The 22549-nt window shown below is 47.2% G+C and overlaps 1 protein-coding gene across 2 annotated transcripts in view; it reads right to left on the bottom strand.

Moving 5' to 3' along the window:
- The window catches only part of MDGA2 (MAM domain containing glycosylphosphatidylinositol anchor 2), a 504154-nt gene that overhangs the window by 104123 nt on the left and 377482 nt on the right, over window positions 1-22549 (bottom strand). For both annotated transcript variants that reach the window (XM_072986938.2, XM_072986939.2), the window contains exon 9: window positions 14763-15032. In XM_072986938.2, coding sequence (XP_072843039.2) covers window positions 14763-15032 — 270 coding nt within the window. The remainder of the gene's footprint in view (window positions 1-14762; window positions 15033-22549) is intronic.

The following is a 22549-nucleotide window of genomic DNA, read 5'->3' as shown; positions in this document are numbered from 1 at the left end:
CTGCAGGCTGGCGAGAGACACCGTGTATCGATGGAATGTAAGTGCAATCTAAGGGGGTGGTCAATACAGAGGATCAGGCGGTGCAAGTGGAAAGGACAATTTGAACTGTGCACGGACTCGTTGCTTTTAATGGAGGTACGAACTGTGAAATCCTACAAAAACAAGCTTGCAAACTGGACCAGGAACTTGCAAGACTTAGAAGTTGAAACCCGCAGGAAAAGAAAGACTCAAAAGATAGTTGCTGAAGCCTGGGCACAAAGACCTAATGAACAATAAATGGACAAGTAAATGTAGAATGTAATAAACTGTTCCAGTTATGTATAAATAAAAATAAGTACAGTGGTGCCTCGCTTAACGAGCGCACCGTTTAACGGCGAACCCGCATAGCAACACGTTTTTTGCGATCGCTAATGCGATCGCATTGCGATGTTTTAGATAGGGAAAACATCACATTGCGATGATCGGTAAGCGTTTCGCTTACCGATCTTTGCATTGTGATGTTTTACAAACAGCTGATCGGCAGTTCCAAAATGGCCGTCGGGTCAACAAAATGGCCGCCCGCAGCGCTTTCGCGCCCTGCCCTCGCTTACCAGGCAGCGAAAATGGTGGCTGGATGGAGGATTCCCCCGCATAGCGGTGAGTTTTTCCCCAACAGGAACGCATTAAATGGAGTTTAATGCATCCCTATGGGTTCACCCCCGCATAGAGACGAATCTGGATAGCGACGTTAATCCTGGAATAGATTAACGTCATTATGCGGGGCACCACTGTAATTGCAAATGTAGTTTTCCTTTAAATGAAAGAATGGTAAGCAATGGAAAAGTATTATAGCGAAGAAATTTAAAGTATTGCAAATGTTAATTGATGGAGGTTAATGATGTTGGGTAATTAATGTGATTTAAAATGTGTAATGTTATTATTATAAGTTGTGTGAAATATTACTAAACTGTTTCTACGTTGTTCATGGAGTAAACCACTGTAGATTTTACTCCATGGAACAAACTTTCTAAGGGGGAAGGTACTGTATGTAGCGGAATGCCAAAAAGTGACGTCATTCCTGCCTGTCCATCACAGAAGCTCAAGGGGGAGGAGCCAAGGATAGGGCAGGAGGGGCGGAGCCAGGGAGACAGAGAGTTAGAGAGAGAGAGAGAGAGACAGCTGGGGATGTGGAATGAGAGTTAAGTTTTTTGCAGTAAGAAGAGAGTTGGGGATTTGAGCTGAGAGTGTTAGGAGAGGGAATTGAGATAAACGAGATTGAACAAACAGGAGTGAAGTCACACACGTACTATAAGAGAATTATTGATTAAAAGTAATAGTAGTTGAGCCCCTTGGGATCAGGTTTGAATGATGGAAGGCTGAGTCAAACTTGAGCCAGCGATCTGGGATTGAACCCCAAGGTGTGAGCACAGTTTTGGCTGCTAGGGAGAGAATATTCAGAAGTGACTCGCCTTTCCCTTCTTCTGGGACCTCTTGGGATTGTGCACCATTTGCCCAAGGCCATCATCCAGGATGGCTCTTCTCCCAGAAGGCACAAACGGGGAATTAAAATCCCAACCTCTGGCGCCGCAGCCAGAGACCAAAACCGCACGTTCTCGACATTTTGTGCAAAATAATTCTGTGAGAGGGAAGAATCACAGAGAGGGAAGAGCGAGCGAGCGAGCGAGCAAGCAAGAGTGCAGGCAGAATTTCTGGTAGCTTCTTAAGACAGATACAACCCCCCCCCCCGCCTCCAAATTTATAATCCTCTAAGGTCCAGGCAATAAATTAGCACCTGTCACAGTTTAACTAGGCAGTGTGTGTCATTTGTGTAAAAATCGGTCTTGCTAAAATAAATATATTTATGTTGAAAATGGGGGGGATGTCACTGTTTTACGCAGAAGAGAAAAACGTAAGAACTATGGTTTCTCATTTCCACACATAGGAACATGACTGGTAATGATTATTTTTTTTCCTATTCCTGCATTCCACATACATATTTTTTCTACCTTTGTTCTAATCATGGGGCCATTCATTCTCCCGGCCCATACAGAAATGAGGGGGACTCAGTCTTTAAAACAATAAAATAAAAAATGTTGCTACATACGACAAATATCTGTTCTCAGCAATTTTCCAAGTCTCACCGAGCATTCCTCCGGCCTGAGCAAGGTGTGCTGGTTTCCCGTGAAAATGAGACTTTTAATTTGGCCTCGTGCTGGATGTCTCCCTTTGCTTCCACCCTGCTCAACCCTGGGAGGAGCACAAGCGGGTGCACTTTCTAGTGAATCTTGTGTGGGGAAGATGCCGTCTTGCACAAGAATTGCAAGAATTCTAGGCGGCTTGGTGTCTCTTCTGCTCCGTCACTGAAAAACAGCTGTGACCATTGCTTTGAGTTTGGGTGAGAAGGGATCCGTCGATTAAAAATGGAGCCCGCTTCTGAGCGTTTCCCTTGCATGGCGTCACTTGGTGGAGGGTCGTAAGCACAAGAGGGGATCCTGTAGACCCTCTTGATGGCGGCCATGGGTATTGTCAACACTCAAGCTGCCCTTGGCTAGGTAAAGCGTGGCATCCTTCTTCCTGCTGGCAATGCGGGCACAATTTTGTGTAGCAAGACCGGGCCATTTCAAGTTCCACTTTAGTTCCCAGCATTATGGAAGGGGGATGATGACTAGAAAGAGGAAGCCATCTCATATTAAAATACACACTTTGCAGGAGTCGAAACCTGAGGGGCGATTAGCGTTCTGTTGTTTGTTATTATGTTATGAAGCAGCTCAGCTAACAAGTATGAGACTGTGGCTTACAGATGATGAGGCAGTGAGAAATAGTTGTTTGAACAGGAATTAAGGCTTTGTCTTCCACTGCTTTACCTTGGAGTTACCATTTTAAACCTCAGATAAAACCAGGTATCAGAACAGACACAGAGAATATCTGCAGTAATAAGTTAAATCCAGATATTTTCCCCTCTGTTATTTGACATACCTTATTTACTGGGATGTGGTGGTGCTGCGGGTTAAACCGCAGAAGCCCCTCTGTGTTACAGGGTCGAAAGACCAGCAGTCGTAAGATCGAATCCACACGACGGAGGGAGCTCCTGTCACTTGTCCCAGCTCCTGCCAACCTAGCCGTTTGAAAGCATGTAAAATGCGAGTAGATAAATAGGTATCCCCAGGGTGGGAAGGTCACAGCGTTCCGTGTCTAGTCACGCTGGCCACGTGACCATGGAAACGGTCTTTGGACAAACGCTGGCTCTACGGCTTGCAGACAGGGACGAGCATCGTGCCCTCCAGTCGGACACAACTGGACTCAACGTCAAGGGGAACGTTTACCTTTACCTAAAGGTTCCCCTTGACATTTAGTCCACTCATGTCTGACTCTAGGGCCCGGTACTCATTCCCGTCTCCAAGCCGTAGAGCCAGCATTTGTCCGAAGACCGTTTCCGTGGTCACGTGGCCAGCGTGACTAGACATGGAACGCCGTTACCTTCCCACTGAGGTGGTCCCTATTAATCTACTTGCATTTTTACATGCTTTCGAATAGCTAGGTTGGCAGGAGCTGGGACAAGTGACGGGAGCTCCCTCCGTTGTGTGGATTTGATCTTACAACTGCTTGGTCATCTGACCTTGCAGCACAGAGGCTTCTGCGGTTTAGCCCGCAGCGCCACCACATCCCACAGGGGGAACCTTCACCTTTACCTAACTTACTGACAGATTTACATCATGGGAGAAGAGTACCTGTTACAGTATATATCTGGTTTTCAAGTAATCTCTAGAGGAGCTTTCAAATACGGACTGGAAAACGCACTAATATCAATATTTTCAGAAAGCATTTCCTATCCTACAAAAATGATCATAGGAATTTAACTCTGGAAATAGTTGGAGCAGTATATTAAAAGAGGTCCTTGTGTGTGTGTGTGTGTGTGTGTTTGTGTGTGTGTGTGAGTGTGTGTGAGAGAGAGATTGTGTGCGCATGCAGGCGGATGCCAGAGTATATCAGCTTAAATTGGAACTGGGAACAAATCAGAAAAATGGTGATTCATGATTTGTCAAGCTCTATGAATCATGAATTAAAAAATTATATTTTTTCTGATGAATCAACGAATCAATGTATTCGTGAAGGCAAATCAATTTGTCAATTTGTTTTTGACTTTAAAACCCTATAAAGCACCCCCAGCACCTTGACGCATATAATTAGAGGGGAAGCTTCCTCTGACTTTCCCTTACAATCCCTTCATGTTTGATGAAGGCTGGGTTTTAGACATCCAATTTGTTGATTCATGATTTGTCAGGGGCACTGATTTGTACAAATACAAATCGATGAATCAGCAATTTTTGAATGAATTTGGTGATTTGTTTTTTTAATTTCTGCCCATCTCTAATTGGAACTAGATTGGAAAAGATTCAATTTAACGTATTATCAGAAAGAACACAATAGAGAGACCTACGAGATTTTGAAGTTAAGGGCCACAATAAAATAAGTATGATGCAACTAAACCCAGTTGTTAGTCCTGAGAAGAGTAAATCCATTGACTGAGCAAGGCTTACATTTCTGTTGACTTAAGTCCCCACTGATTGAACTGCGCCTGCTCTACCTGGGATGAATGATTGGCTTTAGGCCACTGTCATTGTCATGTTTACTGTTGCCTTACAACACGTCACGGGGCTAAGGTTTCATAATGCAATTGTAGAGAAAACTAGGATTAGATTGGATACAGATATTTTAATATTCTTATCTAATTATGCAACAGATGTCTCAAACGTATCTGGCTGCCAAATTATTAACTGCTGCAAGGATAATTCTGGCAAGATATTGGAGAAAGCCCTATGCTCTTAATCATTTTATCCAGTTTTGGGTTTTCTGACTGCTCACTAGCATTATGCCTTTGAGACTGTATGAACCATATGGCACAGTGGTTAAACTGCAGTACTGCAGCCAAAACTCTGCTCACGACTGAGTTTCAATTCTGACGGGTTCAGATTGCCAGGTTGAGGTTGACTCAGCCTTCCAAGGTCGGTAAACTGAGTTCCCAGCTCACTGAAGGTGGGGTGGGGGGCAAATGAACCCTGCATAATTAAATCATGAAACTCCTCAAGGGAGCCTCAAGTGCTATGGAGCAGTATGCTATGTGAAACAACACAACATTGTATGAACTCCAACTCCCAGAATTCTCTCAACCAACCAACCAACCAACCAACCAACCAACCAACCAACCAACCAACCAACCAACCAACCAACCAACCAACCAACCAACCAAACAATCCCTAGGCAGTTGTATGGAAGTTCCTGGCCCCAGATCCACACCCACAGAGCCTTTCGGATGCCTGTGGTTTTTTTCACCTGGAAAGTGAGGGACTTCTCTTGGATGCTGCATGTTATTTGTCCATGCTATGTGCCATCACCTCCTGGCAAATAGAAGGGGATCATATGGAGGCAGTGTCAGATTTTACTTTCTTGGGCTCCAAGATCACTACAGATGGTGACAGCAGCCACGAAATTAAAAGCGTTGACAAACCTCAACAGCATCTTAAAAAGCAGAGACATCACTTTGCTGACAAAGGTCCGCATAGTCAAAGCTATGGTTTTTCCAGTAGCAAGGTATGGAAGTGAGAGCTGGACCATAAAGAAGGCTGACTGCCGAAGAATTGATGCTTTTGAACTGTGGTGCTGGAGGAGACTCTTGAGAATCCCCTGGACTGCAAGGGGAACAAACCTATTCATTCTGAAGGAAATTAACCCGGAGTGCTCCCTGGAAGGACAGATCCTGAAGCTGAGTCTCCAGTACTTTGGCCATCTCATGAGAAGAGAAAACTCCCTGGAAAAGACCCCGATGATGGGAAAGTGTGAAGGCAAGAGGAGAAGGAGATGACAGAGGACGAGATGGATGGACAGTGTCATTGAAGTGACTGACATGAATTTGGTACCAAACTCCGGGAGGGAGTGGAAGACAGGAGAGCCTGGCGTGCTCTGGTCCTTGGGGTCACGAAGAGTCGGACACGACTTAACGACTAAACAACTACAGCAAGTACATATAAGACATTTCCAGACTCTGAATGAGACAGTGGGCAAGAGGGGCCCTCCTTCCATCCCTCCCAGCACAGGATCGCGAGCTGTTCTTCTTCCGGAAGCTCTCAGCAAACCTGCAGTCCTGGCTCTCGAGCCTGAAAAACTCAGGGCGGCCGAAATACCGACTCGGTGCAAGCCCTCTGCGAGCCCTTGAGCCTTCTCTGCAAACAAAGGTCTGCCAGCGGGCCCAACCCTGTGTCTTTAGAACACCTTGTTCAGTGGTGGGATTCAAATAAATTAACAACAGGTTCTATGTCCTAATTATAAATAAATAAATAAATAAATAAATAAATAAATAAATAAATAAATAAATAAATAAATAAATAAATAAATAAATAAATAAATAAATAAATAAATGCCCAGGACATTTTAAAAAAAGGTACCACATAAGCAACAGTCTTGTGTGGTACCTTTAACTTGAAAAAAATCATAGTAAAATGAGGACGGTTGGGTGTTTGACTGAAGCGGTCTCACCCCAAAACTTTTTCCCTCTGTGTCCTGCCCTCATGCCTTGTCAATAACCCCCCCTCTTTGCCTCGAGGCCATGAGCTTTCCTCCAGTGATGTCAAGTACTCATCCTCCCCCCCTTTCCCCCATTGACACTGTTACATACAGCACTGATGTTACCTGTCTGTCATGGGTTTGGAGGGAAAGTTCCATCCTATGGGGAGTGGAAGGCGGGACATCAGGAGGAGGGGCTGTACTGTATATATATGTGGAGTTTGTGTGGAGAGTTTAGAAGAAGAAGCAGCAGCTGGGAAGAAGAAGCTGGTGTGGGAGTCTGTGTGTCAGACAGGGTACTACTGTGTGTCAGTCAGTACCAACCTGATAGGTTCAGGTGTCTGTAGGGTTAGCCAGAACCGATAGGTTCAGGGTCTGTGCTTTAGTTAAATGCGTTCTGTGTGAACCAAACTAGTGTATGTATGATTGAGACTAAGCCACGTTACTGTATCTTATTCACTTGATCATTTTATTTTCCCTGTGTGTGATTTAAATAAACCTTGTTCTTTTATTTGTTAAAAATCCATCCCTGGTCTGTGTGACTTCTTATAGGGAATGGTTGGTGGCAGCTTAGTGAGACTGTGGCATATCCCAGTAGGTCTGGGTTTGTCACAGACACCTCTGCTCTTTCCAGGGCTTTATCTCTCTCACCCACACCCCACCTCAGACGGCTCAGTGTGGTGCAGGAAGGGAGGCAGATAATTGCGACCCCCTTACCCCTGGTCGTCGCTGGTCACCTGGCCCCTCCTCCTTCATTCATCTCAGGCCAGCAAACGGTTCTAAGAACCAATAGTACATTTAGGAAGAGGTTCTATAGAATAGGTGCGAACCTGCTGAATCCCACCTCTGCCCTTGTTCGACATCCTTTCTCATGCCCAACTACTTGTAAGGCCCTAGACCCACTGCCGTTGTCAACATCCTTTCTCCTTTTTCAGAAACAATAAAATCACAGAGGTGTCCAAATTGCCAGGAGCAACGCTAGGATTTGTGTGTGCAGACTGCACAGGGAGGCAGAGAAATATAGTTTGTGTGGTTTTGCATGCTTTCTCTCTCTTTCTCTCTCATAATACCTGCTATTGCTGCCTAATAATTCTATTTTGTAATCCTCTCAGTTAGCACTTGGCTAGGATACAATCCTATCCCACAGCTGGACAGGGTCTCCCTTCGGCCTCAAATCTCCCTCAGGCTGTTTTTAATGGGGTTTTTTTATTATCATTTTTTCTTCTTCTTGAAATCAAATATAAGCTCAGGGAGAGAAAAAACCCAAAATCTCATGGATTTACATAAGAAGAGAACATGTGCAGAGGTTGGAATCCTGTCGCCTCAGGGAGGTGTACCCCCCCTCCTTCAATTGTTTTTGTGGCTACTTGGTCCACCCCAGCCTCCCCTTAAAGTCCACTTTTGAAAAAAATAATCTCAAAAAGCCCATTTCTGTTCAGGGAAGCCTACATAAATGGCAGTTCTGCATGAAATCAGAGGAGGCTCCAAAAGAGGTCGTGCCAAACAAGGAGTAGAATTTCTGCCATGCCTCATTTTATTTGGGGGTGGCCAGGGCAGCCCGGGGGGCTGAAATGCAATGTCCCCAACCCCCGGTCCGCAGCTTGGTGCCGGTCTGTGGCCTGAGCCAGACCGGGCCATGAAGACAGACCTCCCACCCCAGCCCCCGCACACTCACACATGCATGAATGGTAGTGCTGCACTTGTGTGGGCATGTTTGTGTGCATGCGCAAACGGTGGCACTACCGTTCACGCATGTGCACGAGTGCATGTGTGGCTGCACACCTGCCATGCCATCATTCGCACATGTGCACGAGCATGCCCGCACAAGGCCCATGGTACCGTTTGCACATGCGTATGAGCATGAGCGCATCTGCACAAGCATTGTGCTGCCATTCACGCATGTGCACGAGCATGCCCGCACAAGCCCCGTGCTACCGTTTGCACATGCACATGAATGCATCTGCACAAGCATCGTGCTGCCATTCGCGCATGTGCACGAGCGAGCGTGCCCCACACAAGTGCTGTGCCCTCATTTGCGCATGTGCACTACCGTGCATGCATCACACAAGCGTTGTGCCGCCATTCATGCATGTGCACGAGCGCAGGGGTTGCCCCACCTTCCCCAGCCAGTCCGCAGTGTAAAAAACGTTGGGGACCCCTGCTCTACATCACCTCCAAGTTCGGTGAAGTTTGGATTGTGGATCTTTGAAAGTGCCCTTGAGCAGCTGGCTTGGGGGAAATCCCAGCCGTGGTTCCTGCGAGGGATCCTGGCCCAGGCTGACCAGGGAGGGTCAATGCTCTTTCCCCAGATCCTGTGGACAGGCCCACGGCTGGAGGGCTGCGCTAAAGGTACAGACGTGGTTGTGTGGTCAGCAGGCGATGGGGGGGGGGAGAGACGGGCTGCTTGTCAAGGAGATCTGACGGAGATCTGAGCTGGCCTGATTCTGTGGTAGAAGGGTTCCTCTGACTAGCAAAAGTGTCTCATAAGACCATCTCTTGTGATTGTTGCGGGTTTTTCGGGCTCTTTGGCTCTTTGTTCTGAAGGTTGTTCTTCCTGATGTTTCACCCGTCTCTGTGGCCACGGGCCTCTTCAGGGGACAGCAACCTGTGCTCTGGTGGATCGGTCTTATGAACAACACGGATCAGCAAGTCCCCTAGAGCCCTTCCAGGGCCACACGTTTGGCTGCCTGACCTGCCAGTCCAGTCGTCTCTACGTCCCCTCCCAGGGTTGGCTAGTGCTTCTGATTGACAGGAGGAGGCTGGCAGGGACGAGGAGGGAGAAAATGGGCAAACACACCAAAGGAACCGAAACTCACTTTTAAAAATTCATTGGTTCAGTTCATTTTGGTTCGTCACTTTTGACGAACCCAAATCAACCTGACCTAATGAATCCGTGATTTTCGATGAACATCCTGATTTGTTTGGGGATTTTTTTTGGGGAGGGGGTTGTGCCCCCATCTCTATTCATTTCCTTTTTAAGGCAATGCCTGCCTTTTCTTTCTCTCTGGAGGTGGGAGGAATTCTCCCCAAATTACCCATTTCATAAGACACCTCCAGACCGCCTGGTGCTGAGATGCTGATGATCCCTATGATATTTCTCACCTCCTGCGCGAGAACAAGACAAGGAATGCATCACTTCATTGGAATTCCGGCAATTTGAGCAAAATACGCCCGGCCTTTTCTCTTTGTGAAGCAAAAGTCAGGCACAGAGCAAGCCCAGCAGGGAAGGATTGATTCGAAAGACACAAACATGCCACCCGATATGACAAGTTTTCTAAGCGCCCACCCAACAAGGCAGCAGTTCTGGTCACTTTGAGCAATACCGCAATTTGGCTAAATTGTGCAAAATTACTCTTGTAAGTATGAGACTTGATACTGAGAGAAAATACCTTTGCTGTTTTTCCTGGCAAGGATAAGATCTTTGCAGGGTTTTGTGTGTGTGTGTATGTGTGTGTGGGGGTGAGTTGCGCATGAGAATAAAACATGTGAGAAGTTACGACTCAGTCCTCTGCACGCACAGCTTGGGAGCCTCACAGTATTTCTGTGAAGATGTTCAGGCTGAAAGGTTGTGATTAGCCCAGTGAAATTCATGGGTGCATCGGGATTTGAACTCAGGTCCCTTCCCACAGTACCAGCGAGGAGCTATAACCACTGGACCACCACACAGGCTCTCCCCTGTCTGCAGATCTTCCCATTCCCCACCCCATTCCAGTGTCTGCACCAGCATGTGCAAATCCACTGCAGCTGGTCTGATTTGGGTTCGAGACATGGGAAACAGAAGGATACCAATTAACCGCCTCTCTGCCCTGCTTTCCTGGCTGGAATGGGTCCGTTGCATCACCAAAGTGGCAACAGGAGTTCCCACCTGGCCTTCAGGAACCTTTGGAGTTTGGAGGATCCTACAGGAGAAATATTTGTGAAGCTGGACATGAACACAGAAGTTGAGCTAAGAAAAGAGCCACCGGAAGGATGATGACTAGTTGGCAGTAATGGCTGGTGGGCAGATAACAGTCTTATTTGGCTGTGGGTCTGTGCATGCACACAGCCCAACTCTGCCTGGATAACATACCCCCCCCCCCCCCGTGCTGCCATCAGCATGTTTTGGAAGAACAATTAGGATTGTGACTTGTCAGGCGGACGGTTGGTTGCTTCTGGTCTACGGAAGCATCTCTTGAGCTCTTCTCCTGAGGCAGAGCGGAGAGAAAAGGGAGGGCGACGGAGCGCCTCATACACACTTTGCGAGAGAGGAGGTTGGACGCCATCATAATGGTTGGCCGATGAGTGCAAAAATTCCTCGCTGGATACAGGAGGGCTGCTAATGGTCCTACAGGCTATTTCTTTGTGACAGCAATTTGGACTTCGGACAACACAATGGAGCGAAACACAAAAAACATGTCAAAGGCAATGTGTTTTGATGAACGCGGATAGAGGAAAAAATCCAGAGCAGGACCCAAGAAAAGCAGCGGCTCATTGAAAATCGCCCTTCCTGGTGCGTTCAAGCCTTCCAGTTTTCCAACGTAACCATGCGTTTGGCCATGCCTTCTCCACCATCAGCCCAAAAGGAGGGAGGTAAATCCTGACTCCTTTGGGTTTTGTGTGCAAGAAGAAGAAAGTAATGGTCTGGTTATTGTGCGAGAGAATGAGACACAGCAGCTTTGAAATATTTTCGTTTCACATCAGGTATTCTAACGTTTGCCAAAGTGATCTGTACACATCTCACAAACTGTGGACACTGGCCACCTTGCACACACGTTGTAGCGGCACCAAGATAGCGGCTCCCTCGTTGCAGGGGCTTTTCAAATACAAAAGCCTCTGATGGATTGCTCGTGTCTTTTTAAAACAACCATCCCATCCTTCCATAGCTGCTGTGTGTGTGTTGAGCATTTGTGGGTTCTTTCAGGAAGGAAGAAGACACTAGTTTTGCATAGGGCCATTTTGCAATAAAATAAAATAAATAAAATCTTACAATGTGTGCGTGTTAATGAACTAAAGACAGCCTGTCTCAACACAGAGAATGGATAATTTACCAAGATTTCTTCACCTCCCTGTCCTAAAGTCTTCCTTTGCCTGCACGATGAAATGAAAAATCTCAAGGTGAGTCAAATTTTACACCAGAATCTCTCCCTTATGAACCAGAACTTCTTGCTAAACTATCAGAGTTAGGCTAGGTCAGGCCTGATGTCCATTGGACTCAGAATCGTGTTTTCCCCCATGCAGGTCGTGGGCATAAGACACACACCCCCGCCTGCTCACACTCCCCAGAAACTGGCACCGAAAGGTTTCTTCTGAACCCTAAAAGTTGCCTTGATTGGTGGCCATGAATCCCCTTATTCTCCACCAGATCCATGAATTTCCCATGGATTTCTCCATCATCCCTGCTTGCAGCAGACAGGAGATCCTTCGGAAGCTGACCTATATCTTTCTCTCTACCCTGAGTACAGTTCCAGTAGATTACTCCGCTGAGTCGGAACAATAGGAGAGCAGGGGAAATGCTTTTTCACACAACATCTCTACCATGTATTCTATCCTTTTCTTCCCCTTTTCTTCCCCCTAAACTGAACAGCCCCACACGTTGTCCCTTCCTCTCCTTACAGGAATGCCATTCCAGCTGTTTGATCGTTGGGGATGCCCATTTCCACGTTTCTACCCTTGACACACGAGAGGGCTTCGATCGAACCCTGCAACCGTTGACGTTCCGCAGAGGGGCCGTGTGCTTGGCTTAGCCGGTCCTGGAATTCCGCTTCTCGGATTCAAACGTTTTCCTTCACAATCCCAGCTGCAGGAGATTCAGAAGCTGTCCTCTACAGCAGTGGTCCCCCAACCTTGGGCCTCCAGATGATCTTGAACTACAACTCCCAGAAGCCTTCACCACCACCACCTCTGCTGGCCAGGATTTCTGGGAGTTGAAGTCCAAGAACATCTGGAGGCCCAAGGTTGGGGGACCGCTACAGAATCGGGCCACTGGTTCTTCTGGACCGGATCTGTCGACCCGAACTGATTGGTGCTGCTTCTCCAGGCAGGCTGCCCACCCCCCACCCCGCAACTCTGCCTGCAGATGCTCGGGACTGGGGCACCTCCTGGACTCAAAGCAGGTCCCCCTCCCGCAACCCCCTCTCTGAGCTCTTCCGCTTTCTTTAATAAGGTTCGGATCAGGGCATTCCTTCTTCTGCCAGGCTACATGTGATACAAAGCCCCCATGCGTCCCTTCCTCTCTCTGTAACTGCTTTTCTGTGTGTGTGTGGTGGGGAATGAACAAACCAGCATGGAGAGAGGGAGGAATCCTGCAGCCATCTGCCTAGTGTTGTTGGGTGCTAAGAAACTGGGCCTTCCATGGCTTGACGGCTGTCCTGCTTGCAAAACCACCCAACACGCCTGTGAGGAGGCAAGGAAGAGAGACACAAGCCGTCCAAAGGAAAACGTAGAAAGGGAAGCCAGAGGTTATTGTCCTGCTCCTTTCAGGGCTGGGCTTTGGCACCCCCTTCCATCAACCAGACGCCATTCCAAGGGTGTCCTTCCTCCAAAAAGGAGCTGTCAAAATGGCTCCAGCCAGTTTTGGAAAACACGGCGGCAGGGAATGGCCTTGGAGGAGGAGGAGATGCTGGCCCGCTCCCCCGGCTGATCCCCAGCCTCCGTATCCCATCATCCAAAGCCTCTGGGGAGCGTTCCCTTTGAAGGTCAGGGGGGCACTTCCTTGGTCTGCCCGAAGAGCTCTTGGGGCAAAGGCAGAGCCGTCCACCCCATTCTGGTGCCACCGAGGGAAAACACCTCGTCAGTGCAAGGCGGAGACGAGGCAAGTTTCCCCCTTCCTGCCTGCTACCCCGTGGAAAGCCACGTCCCCTTCCATGGAGGAGAGGTTTGGGGACTCTTCCTCCCTCTTCCCTGTTCTGGGACCTCCTGACTTCTCATCGGCCACACGGCCACCTTCCATCTCTCGGAGCAAGAGAATTCCAGGGGGAAGTTCTGCAGGCGCCGTGGGTGGCCTTCTGTCAGCTCGTAGAAGCTCTCCCTTCCTGGAAAGGAGCCCGTGCACCGAATAAAAGCCTTTATTATTCTCATTTTCTTCTACAACAAGAAGCCAGGGACAGCGTGGAACATAAGGGCGCTGGTCAAGCGCCAACCGTGAACTCCGGCTAAAACAGACCCCGTCGAATCATCTAAACACCCACTGATTTTGTGGATCTCTTTTAGTGGGGATAAAAAGTAGTTTCAGATCACCGTGGGGATGAAAGTCAGTTCTACCCTTCAGCCTTGCACCGGAATGTCCCGGCCGAGATGTGCAATGTGTTCTTGTTTAGCACATCTGGACACTGGTCCAGAATCGAACTGCGCGGCGGGTGAGTGGTGGGGCCGCTAGGGAACATAGCAAGCCAATTCTGTTTAAGTTACATTGGCCACCAGTTGCTGCCCAGGCCCAATTCAAAGTGCTTGTTTTGACATATAAAGCTCTAAACGGCTTGGGCCCTGGATACCTGAAGGACCGCCTCCTTCCATAGGAACCAGTTAAGATCCAGCCAGGGGGCCCTTTTGAAAGAGCCCGTCCCTCAAGGAGGTAAGAGGGACGGCTTGTAGACAAAGGGCCTTTTCGGCAGCTGCCCCCAGACTATGGAATGCCCTCCCGACTGAGGTTTGTCTGCCGCCGACACTGATGACATTTCGGCACCAAGTCAAAACCTTCCTGTTCCAGAAGGCTTTTAATTGAAATAATATCAACTGTGGGTCCTGATGTCAATTTTTAGAGTATATATTTTAATTGTATTTTAATTATTTTGTCTTTTTATTATATTTTAAATGTTGTAAGCCGCCCAGAGACCTTTGGGTAGTGCGGGCGGCCTATAAGTTAAATAAATAAATAAGATGGAAGCAGAGACAGACAGACAGACGTACAGAGAGATAGGCAGGCGCCGCAGCCTTATGGGTCCCATAAATGCCCACGCCCCTCCCCGTTCCTTTCACAAAGAGATGCAAAGACAGAAGCACACCTTACAACCCTCCGAATGTCAACCCAATGGCCACCGATTGCCGTCTTCCATCTCGAACTTGGCACACATACCCCTTCCACCATTCCCAGAAGAAAAAAAGGGGGCTGCTCCACACCGGCTTTGGAAGAGCGCCGTCCTCCTGGTTCCATGCCTGGCAGACTGGCCTCTTTGGCAGGTCTGGAGTCTGCTTTCTTTCTGGGTCTGCCGACCCTTGGGACCAACCCGAGCGCCACGCGGGAGACCTACCTGTCACAAGGAAGCTGCACCGGCCGGCCCCCGCCTCGTTGATGACGTTGCAGTTGTAAATCCCATAGCTGTCCCTGGAGAGGCTCCGGATCGTGTACTCCGTGGAGTCCTGAGCATCAAACTGCCCTGTCCGAAGAAGCTTGTTGCCCAAGCGCCATTCGAAGGTCAACACCCGGGTTGGGTAAGCCCTCAGCACCCGGCAGCTCATGGTGACGCTTCGGCCTTGGCCTTGACGGATCTCCAGGAACGTTGGTTCAACAGCCGGTGGATCTGGAAGACACAGGAGTGGAGAGGGAGGTGAGAACAGGATCAAGGATCTGCCCACCCCTCATTGTAATCTTGTACACGGCTTCTCCTCTTTCCCATCCCCTTAGCCTTCTTCTTCAATCTCTGAAATGCATTAGTTTACGCTGGCCTTTCCCCCAAGTAACAGTGGCTAAATAGCAGCACATCCTAAGCGGCTCAAGGGAGGAAATGCCAGTGACAGATTACTGCCATGAAGCCACTCAACAGGTCAGTCCCTGAAGGTCAAACTAGGAAATACAATTATCACAGAGTGCTGTCCTCTGAAGATGCCGGCCACAGAGACTGGCAAAACGTTAGGAAGAACAACTTTCAGAACATGTCCAAAGAGCCTGAAAAACCCACAACAGCCATTAGATCCTGGCCATGAAAGCCTATGCGAATACAATTGCAGTGGTGCCTCGCTTAACAATAGCCCCGCATTATGATGAATCCGCTTTATGACAATCTTTTTGTGATCGCAATTGCAATCACAAAACGATGGTCTAAATGGGGGAATTTGGCTTAGCAATGATCGGTTCCCTGCTTTGGGAACCGATTTTCGCTTTATGACGATAAAAAATAGCTGATCGTCGGGTTTTCAAAATGGCCACTGGGTGCTTAAAATGGCTGTGCTTAGGGACAGATTCCTCGCTATACAGGCAGCGAAAATGGCCACCGTATGGAGGATCTTCGCTGGACGGTGAGTTTTTACCCCACTGGAACGCATTGAATGGGTTTCAATGCATTTCAATGGGGTTTTTAATTTCGCTTTACGATGTTTTCGCTTAACAGTGATTTTCCTGGAACGGATTATCGTCGTTAGGCGAGGCACCACTGTATCAATGTTTTTGCACAGGGGCTGTGCCGAAAGATGCCTGTGCACCATGAAATGAGATTTTCGTCACCTACGGATCTGGCATCTAGTGTTCTTTGCTTTGTGATTGGTCACTCGAAGGAAAACATTGTGCCTTTCTCTGAATGTCAAAACTTCCTTTGTTCTGTCACTTGACTATTACTTGTAAACCCTATTTAGCTGTGCTAGTCTGTGAAAGCACTACAAATGAATTATTTTTTTTTAAAAAAAGTTTTTTAAAAAGCAAAAATGTGTTGGTGCCTTAAAGACTAACTTTTACATTTGTTTAATGTGATTGTGGACAAGCCCACTCGATTAGCTATCATATTTGGGTAACGATCTCTTTAAATAACAACAGAAATACGCATGTTTTCTTTAATAATCTTCACTTATTCCCACTCTTCCTCTTCTCTTGCCACCAACATTTATGTGTGTAAATTCTCCCCTTTATAACATTCTATACACAGCTAGCCCTCACGTATTGAACTCAGCACCATTCAACCTGAATAAAACTGCACTTCAAGAAGGATGCTGACAGACTGGAACAAGTTCAGAGGAGGGCAACAAGGATGATGATCAGGGGGCTGGAAACCAAGCATTAAGAGGAAAGGCTGAAAGAATTGGGCATGTTTAGCCTTGAGACAAGAAGACTTGAGGGGTGATAGGATAGCACTTTTCAAATATTTGAAAAGCTGTCATCCAGAGGAAGGGGCAGGATCTGTTCTCGATTCTCCCAGAGTGCAGGACATGCAACAGTGGGCTGAAGTTAAAGGAAGCCAGATTTCAGTTAAATATCAGGAAAACCTTCCTAACTGTTAGAATAGTATGACAATGGAACCAATTGCCTCAGGAGGTGGTGAGGGCTCCAATGCTGGAGGCCTTCAAGAGAAACTTAAGACGACAATCGGTGAGATCTGCTTGGATGAGGATTCCTGCCTTGAGCAGGGAGTTGGACTCGATGGCCTTAGAGGCCCCCTTCCCATTCCATGATTCTAGGATTCTGTATCTCATCAGGTTCTATTAAATCGACAGTGTCAAAACATCCTGCCCGTCTTGTTCTGGCAACATGGGGACCATAAGCGCTGAACAATTTTGGGACCATTCCTGGCATTTTAGAGATAAAAGCACAATAACTTGCATTCATAAACTAGAGGCAATTAAAAAAAAAAGAACTGAAAACCGTTTCCAGACAATTCTTACAAAGCCGGTGCAGAAATCAGTTCGGAGAAGCCCGCCTCTTAGCGAAGACGCCCAGAGAGGCTCATTTGTGCCCATGAGCTCCTCCCTGTGTGATTGTCTCTTTCCACACACACACAAAAAAGCAACCCTTCTGGAGGCCTCCCCCGCTTTTGTGATGCCCGTCATTAGCCACTGTCTGTGTGGCCACCTCGGCTCAGCCGTCTCCCCGGAGTTGCCCGTCCCCCTACGGAGAACCTGCCCTCCGGTGCCATGTCTCTCCCTGCCTCGAGACGGCTAATGGGCCAGGACTTGCTTGCCTGTGGAGAAGCAAAGACCTTCTGCGTTTGTGTTTCAAGCGTTTGCTTTGAACGGCGGGAAGGACGTTTGACAATTGCAACCGTGCTTGAGAGTAGCAGGTCATCTGGATTGCTCGGGAGGAGGCTGATCAAAGCTCTCTTTCTGAGCTTCCCTCCCCCTTTATAAAAATAAAACCTCTCCAAGCAATTCCCTCGGCATGGCATTCTTCTCCATAAAACCTCCAGATGCAATGCAGGGGAGACTGGCAATGCCTTTGTACTGAAGTTTAAAAACCGATCCGGCTAGCTTGCTCTCCCGGCCCCTTCACGTCCCTGGGGATGCAAGCAGATGTCATCCGGAGAGTGGGTCAAGGATCATGGCCGGTAGCCGCAGAGTCACCAACAACTCCACGTCTGAAAAAGACCGGGTGTTATTTCCTATATTCTTTGATTGCTGTGGCAACTTTTCATCTTCATTCTAACAGGCAACTTGGAAAAATGGCTTTTCCATTAAAAATAAAATGTGCATGCGCCCATGCCCAATGGCGTGGTAACCTAAGGAGGACATTAAAGTCGTATCACTCCAAAGACCCCTCTTATTCATCATTCTGGTCCTGCAGTATAACAATGGGACCCATGACCTCAAGGGGAGGTGGTGAGCGCTCCAACGGTGGAGGCCTTCAAGAGAAAATTGGACCACCACCCTCGGTCCGATCTGCGTTGACTTGGATTCCTGCCTTGAGGTGGGGGATTGGACTCCCATGGCCTTAGAGGGCCCCTTCCCCTTTCAATGATCTAGGATTGGCTAACCAAACACACATAAGAAGTCTGACAGTAGGTTGTGAATGCAACCACAACTCCATCTCTTATTTCCTCTTTGCCACTAACTGATGCATATTGAACGAGAACAAGCCCCATGGAAACAATGCGGATTTGGCAAGCCAACTACTCCATAAGTTGCATCGATACCCATGGGCTACTCAAGTTGTGGACTTTCTTTAGGAGAGTAAGTTGCAACTAAAGTAAGCCCATTTGAATCAATGGAACCTATTTAACTCACCCAATCTGATTCAATGGGTCTGCTGTGGTGCAACGTATTACGCTAAGCAACATGATTTCAGCCAACATCTATGCTACTCTAGGCAATATATAAATATTGCTTCCCCCCCCCCGCCCCAGAGGTAAGGATGTCCATTTTGGCTGTAACATCTTGAACCATAGCTTCGGTGTGTCAACTCTTACGGACGGCGAATCCCGAATCGATCTGTCTGTTCCACCCCGTCATGATTGAGAACTGGAAGTAATACTGGCCTTGTACCAGTTTTTCTCAGAAGCTGCACCGTCTCTCTCTCTCTCTCTCTCTCTCTCAATGTCTGTATGCCTTCCCTCTCACAGAGGGAGCATCTTTTCAAAAGAACGGAAGGGGAAGTGAAGATATCAGGTTGTTTTAAAAATGCAAACAGAAGTTAACTGCAATATTCCAGACAATCGTTTTAATTATGCATGAACCAACTGAAAACAGTTTGGAGCAAGGACAGAAACGGTAGTCCTTGATCTTCTGGCAGTACTTTTTCTTCCTTCTGTTCACCGCAGTTCGAACACAAGTGGAAAAGGTAAGAGGATGATGCATATTGAAGGGACGTGAGCCCCTTGTATCGGCCACACTCTTCCGTTACATTTTATCGAGACAAAGAACTTTCTCTACTTGGATGCCGCCTGCTCATTGACCTTTGCATGCTCATCAATGGCCACTACTAAGATCTACGTCTATCGGATGCCAAGGCCTGCTGTACGAGCACGAATGGCCCCTGTTAACATCCTGACCGGGCTGCGCCTTTTGCATTTCTATCATATTTCTCACTCCCATCCTCTTTCCTGAGTGTGTGCAGAAATGCCTTGTTTATGGAAGCCGTGCGCCTGAAAAATGAACGAATGTTTATGCCCCATAAAAATGGTTGGTCTTCAAGGTGCTGCAAGCCTTTGATGGTGTCACTGGGGTCTCTTCCAGACCAAGACAGTCACCTTCTGAGATGACCAAGGGGGGGAAAGGGTAGACGGTTTGCAGAGTGAATGGCTGGCATTTACTGCCACTAAAATATAGTTTGCATAATTACAGTAGGACTCCTGTATCCACAGGATCGGTATCCCCGGTTTCACTTATTCGCTGTCTGAACCTTTTAAAAATATTTGTAAAAACCCTAAAAATATGTATTTTCACGATGTATTTACCAGAACTGGCCACTAGAAGGAGCCAGATACCATGCTATGTATTCTTCTTGACTAGTGGCCAGCTCTAGTAATACAAGGAAAGAACTTTGCTGGATTCAATGGACTTGATGGAAGGCAATTTTCTTCCCTTTTTTTGAAACTTCCAAGGCCCTTCTATGAGGGACAATTGTACTTTAACTAGCATCTAGTCTAATTGCTTTTTTTCATGTTTAATTTAAAATGTTTTTAGTTCTACTCTTTTTAATATTGTGAGCCACCTTGGGTCCCTTTATTGGGAGTAAGGTGGCCTAGAAATAAAGCATGTTGTTGTTTAGTCGTTAAGTTGTCTCCGACTCTTCGGGACCCCGTGGACCAGAGCAGGCCAGGCCCTGCTTTCTGTAAAACATACAATAAAACAAATGAGCATTTCCAGTCTGCAACCGAGACAGGGGGTGGTTAGGTTAATTGTCCCCTATAGCTGTGCTTCAAAGGTCCCTATGCTTTAAACTATTTTATTTTATTGGCAAACCGTCCATCTAGCCAAGATGTACTCTGGGTGGTTCACAGCATAAAGAGAAAACATCATTAGAAATATAAAATAAAAGTCAACATATAAAACATCATAGAACATAACGCCAATAAACTATTACATGTTAAAACATTAGCTATTTAAAGGGCGGTGCCATGGAATGCCAGCCTAAGCAACCCGGTTTTACACATTTTTAAAATGCTAACAGCGAAGGGGGCAGGCAGATGTCTGGGGGGGGGTGTAGCTGATTCCATAATCGGGGTGCGTCTGGCACGAAGGCCCGTCTCCTCATCCTTTCTTTCCAGGCGCCTCTCAGGGTCATCAGCACTCTCAGACATCCCACCTGGGATGAACATGTCAGGTGGGCAGTTCTTGCTGGAAGAAGATCCAGAACGTTTAGGGCTTTCTATGTCAAAATCATCACTTTGAAGCTGGCGTGGAAGCAGACAGGTGACCCGTGTAACCCAGCCAAGGTTGGGCAGATTGGTTGGTATTTACTGATTTCACCCACTAACCTAGGCGCCATATCCTGGATGTGTTGAAGCCTCCAAACCAGTCTCAAGGGATGCCCCACATAGAAGGCATTGCAGTAGTCTATTCTTGAGACTACCAGTGCATGGACCAATGTGGTAACTGGGTGTCCAGGTAAGTGTGCAGCTAGGGATATTACAGGCCGCAACACCCAAAGGGCCTGCCTCTGGAGAGCCCTGTTCTCCCACCACATTGACACAAAATCAGGTAGGTTCAAAAAAGAAAGAAAGAAAGAAAGAAAGAAAGAAAGAAAGAAAGAAAGAAAGAAAGAAAGAAAGAAAGAAAGAAAGAAAGAAAGAAAGAAGGAAGGAAGGAAGGAAGGAAGGAAGGAAGGAAGGAAGGAAGGAAGGAAGGAAGGAAGAAAGAAAGAAAGAAAGAAAGAAAGAAAGAAAGAAAGAAAGAAAGAAAGAAAGAAAGAAAGAGGAGCAAGCTAGTAACAGAATGGTCCATCATAAAGACCGCCATCGGAGCACTACGACCGAAACAGGCGAATGGACTCTTTTTGGCCCATCATCCTCATTGAGAAAAATGGCCCATGATGAGGACAGGAGGTGAGCAGCAGCTCCCCCATTGCTAATCATTTTTAACAAAAGGGGGTTGCTTTCCTTTTATTTCAAGAAGAGAAAGCAGCTGAGAATAAAAGGAATCCCACGACTTAAATGCCATTCCATTGAACATCCTGAGATTTGTTGTCAAAGACAAGACGCAAAACGTCAAAGATCCAACCTGTCCTCTGAAGATGCCCATGGCCACAGAGACTGGCAAAACGTCAGGAAGAACAATCTTCAGAACACGGCCAAAGAGCCTGAAAAACCCACAACCACCATGAGATCCCGGCCGTGAAAGCCTTCGCGAAAATATTACTGTACTCCCAGTTTGAGGTTTTGTGAGGCGATGCCACAGGTCACAGCTTCTGATTTCCTCCCCACATGCATGCAGGATAATGCAGGGAAAAATGAGGAGAGAAGCTTCATCTCCTCACAACCTGAAAAGAAGAGGAGCAAGGAACCCCAACGTGTGAGATTCACAATGTTGTTCATGCAAACCCTTTCCATCTGCTTAGAGGCACAGAATAAAATGGTATAATGACATTATAATGATAAAATTAATGTTTTAATTACAATTGTGTTGCTCTATTTGTATTTCAGCACTGACTGGTCTGAACACCAATTTCGCTGGAAATGAATATTCACCCTCTCTTCCTCGGATGACTCTTGCTTCTTGCGTAAGCTCTCTCGCCGCTCTCAAAAGGAAACCCGATTTTGCCTTTTGGAATGGTTTTCAAATTGGGAAATTGGTCCCTAGGGAGTTGATCCTTCGGCTGTGGCTGGATTGCAACACCCATCATCCCCTCAGAGGGCTGTGGCTGCTGGGAGCTGCAATCCAAAAGCCGACGGCTCCCGTCGCTTGTCCCAGCTCCTGCCCACCTAACCATTCGAAAGCATGTAAAAATGCGAGTTGATAAATAGGTACCACCTCGGTGGGAAGGTAAATTGGTGTTCCCTAGTCGCGCTGGTCACGTGACCATGGAAACAGTCTTTGGACAAACCCTGACTCTGCAGCTTGGAGACGGGGATGAGCACTGCGCCCTAGAGTCGGACACGACTGGACTAAAATGTCAAGGGGAACCTTTACCTTTATCTGTTACTGACCAACGAGCATCTGAGCATCTCTGTGCGAGATCCACTCCTTTTTTCTCAGCCATGCAGGCTGAAGGGAGAAAAAGAAAGAGATCCATTTTTTAAAATGCCTCTTTTATTTTCTTTATTCTTTCTACAAAACTTCCGATGCTTTGTCAAGTCTACAGAAAGCAGTGAGTCATGCATATATTTTTTTCTTTTTGAACTTAAAAGTGGTGTTGAGTGATTGATGGTTGGGCGAGTTCCTGCAACAGGGGGTGGCTTGG

This window comes from Pogona vitticeps, chromosome 1 (assembly GCF_051106095.1).
Source record: "Pogona vitticeps strain Pit_001003342236 chromosome 1, PviZW2.1, whole genome shotgun sequence".
Lineage (NCBI taxonomy): Eukaryota > Metazoa > Chordata > Lepidosauria > Squamata > Agamidae > Pogona > Pogona vitticeps.
This window is presented reverse-complemented; position numbering and strand designations above follow the sequence as displayed.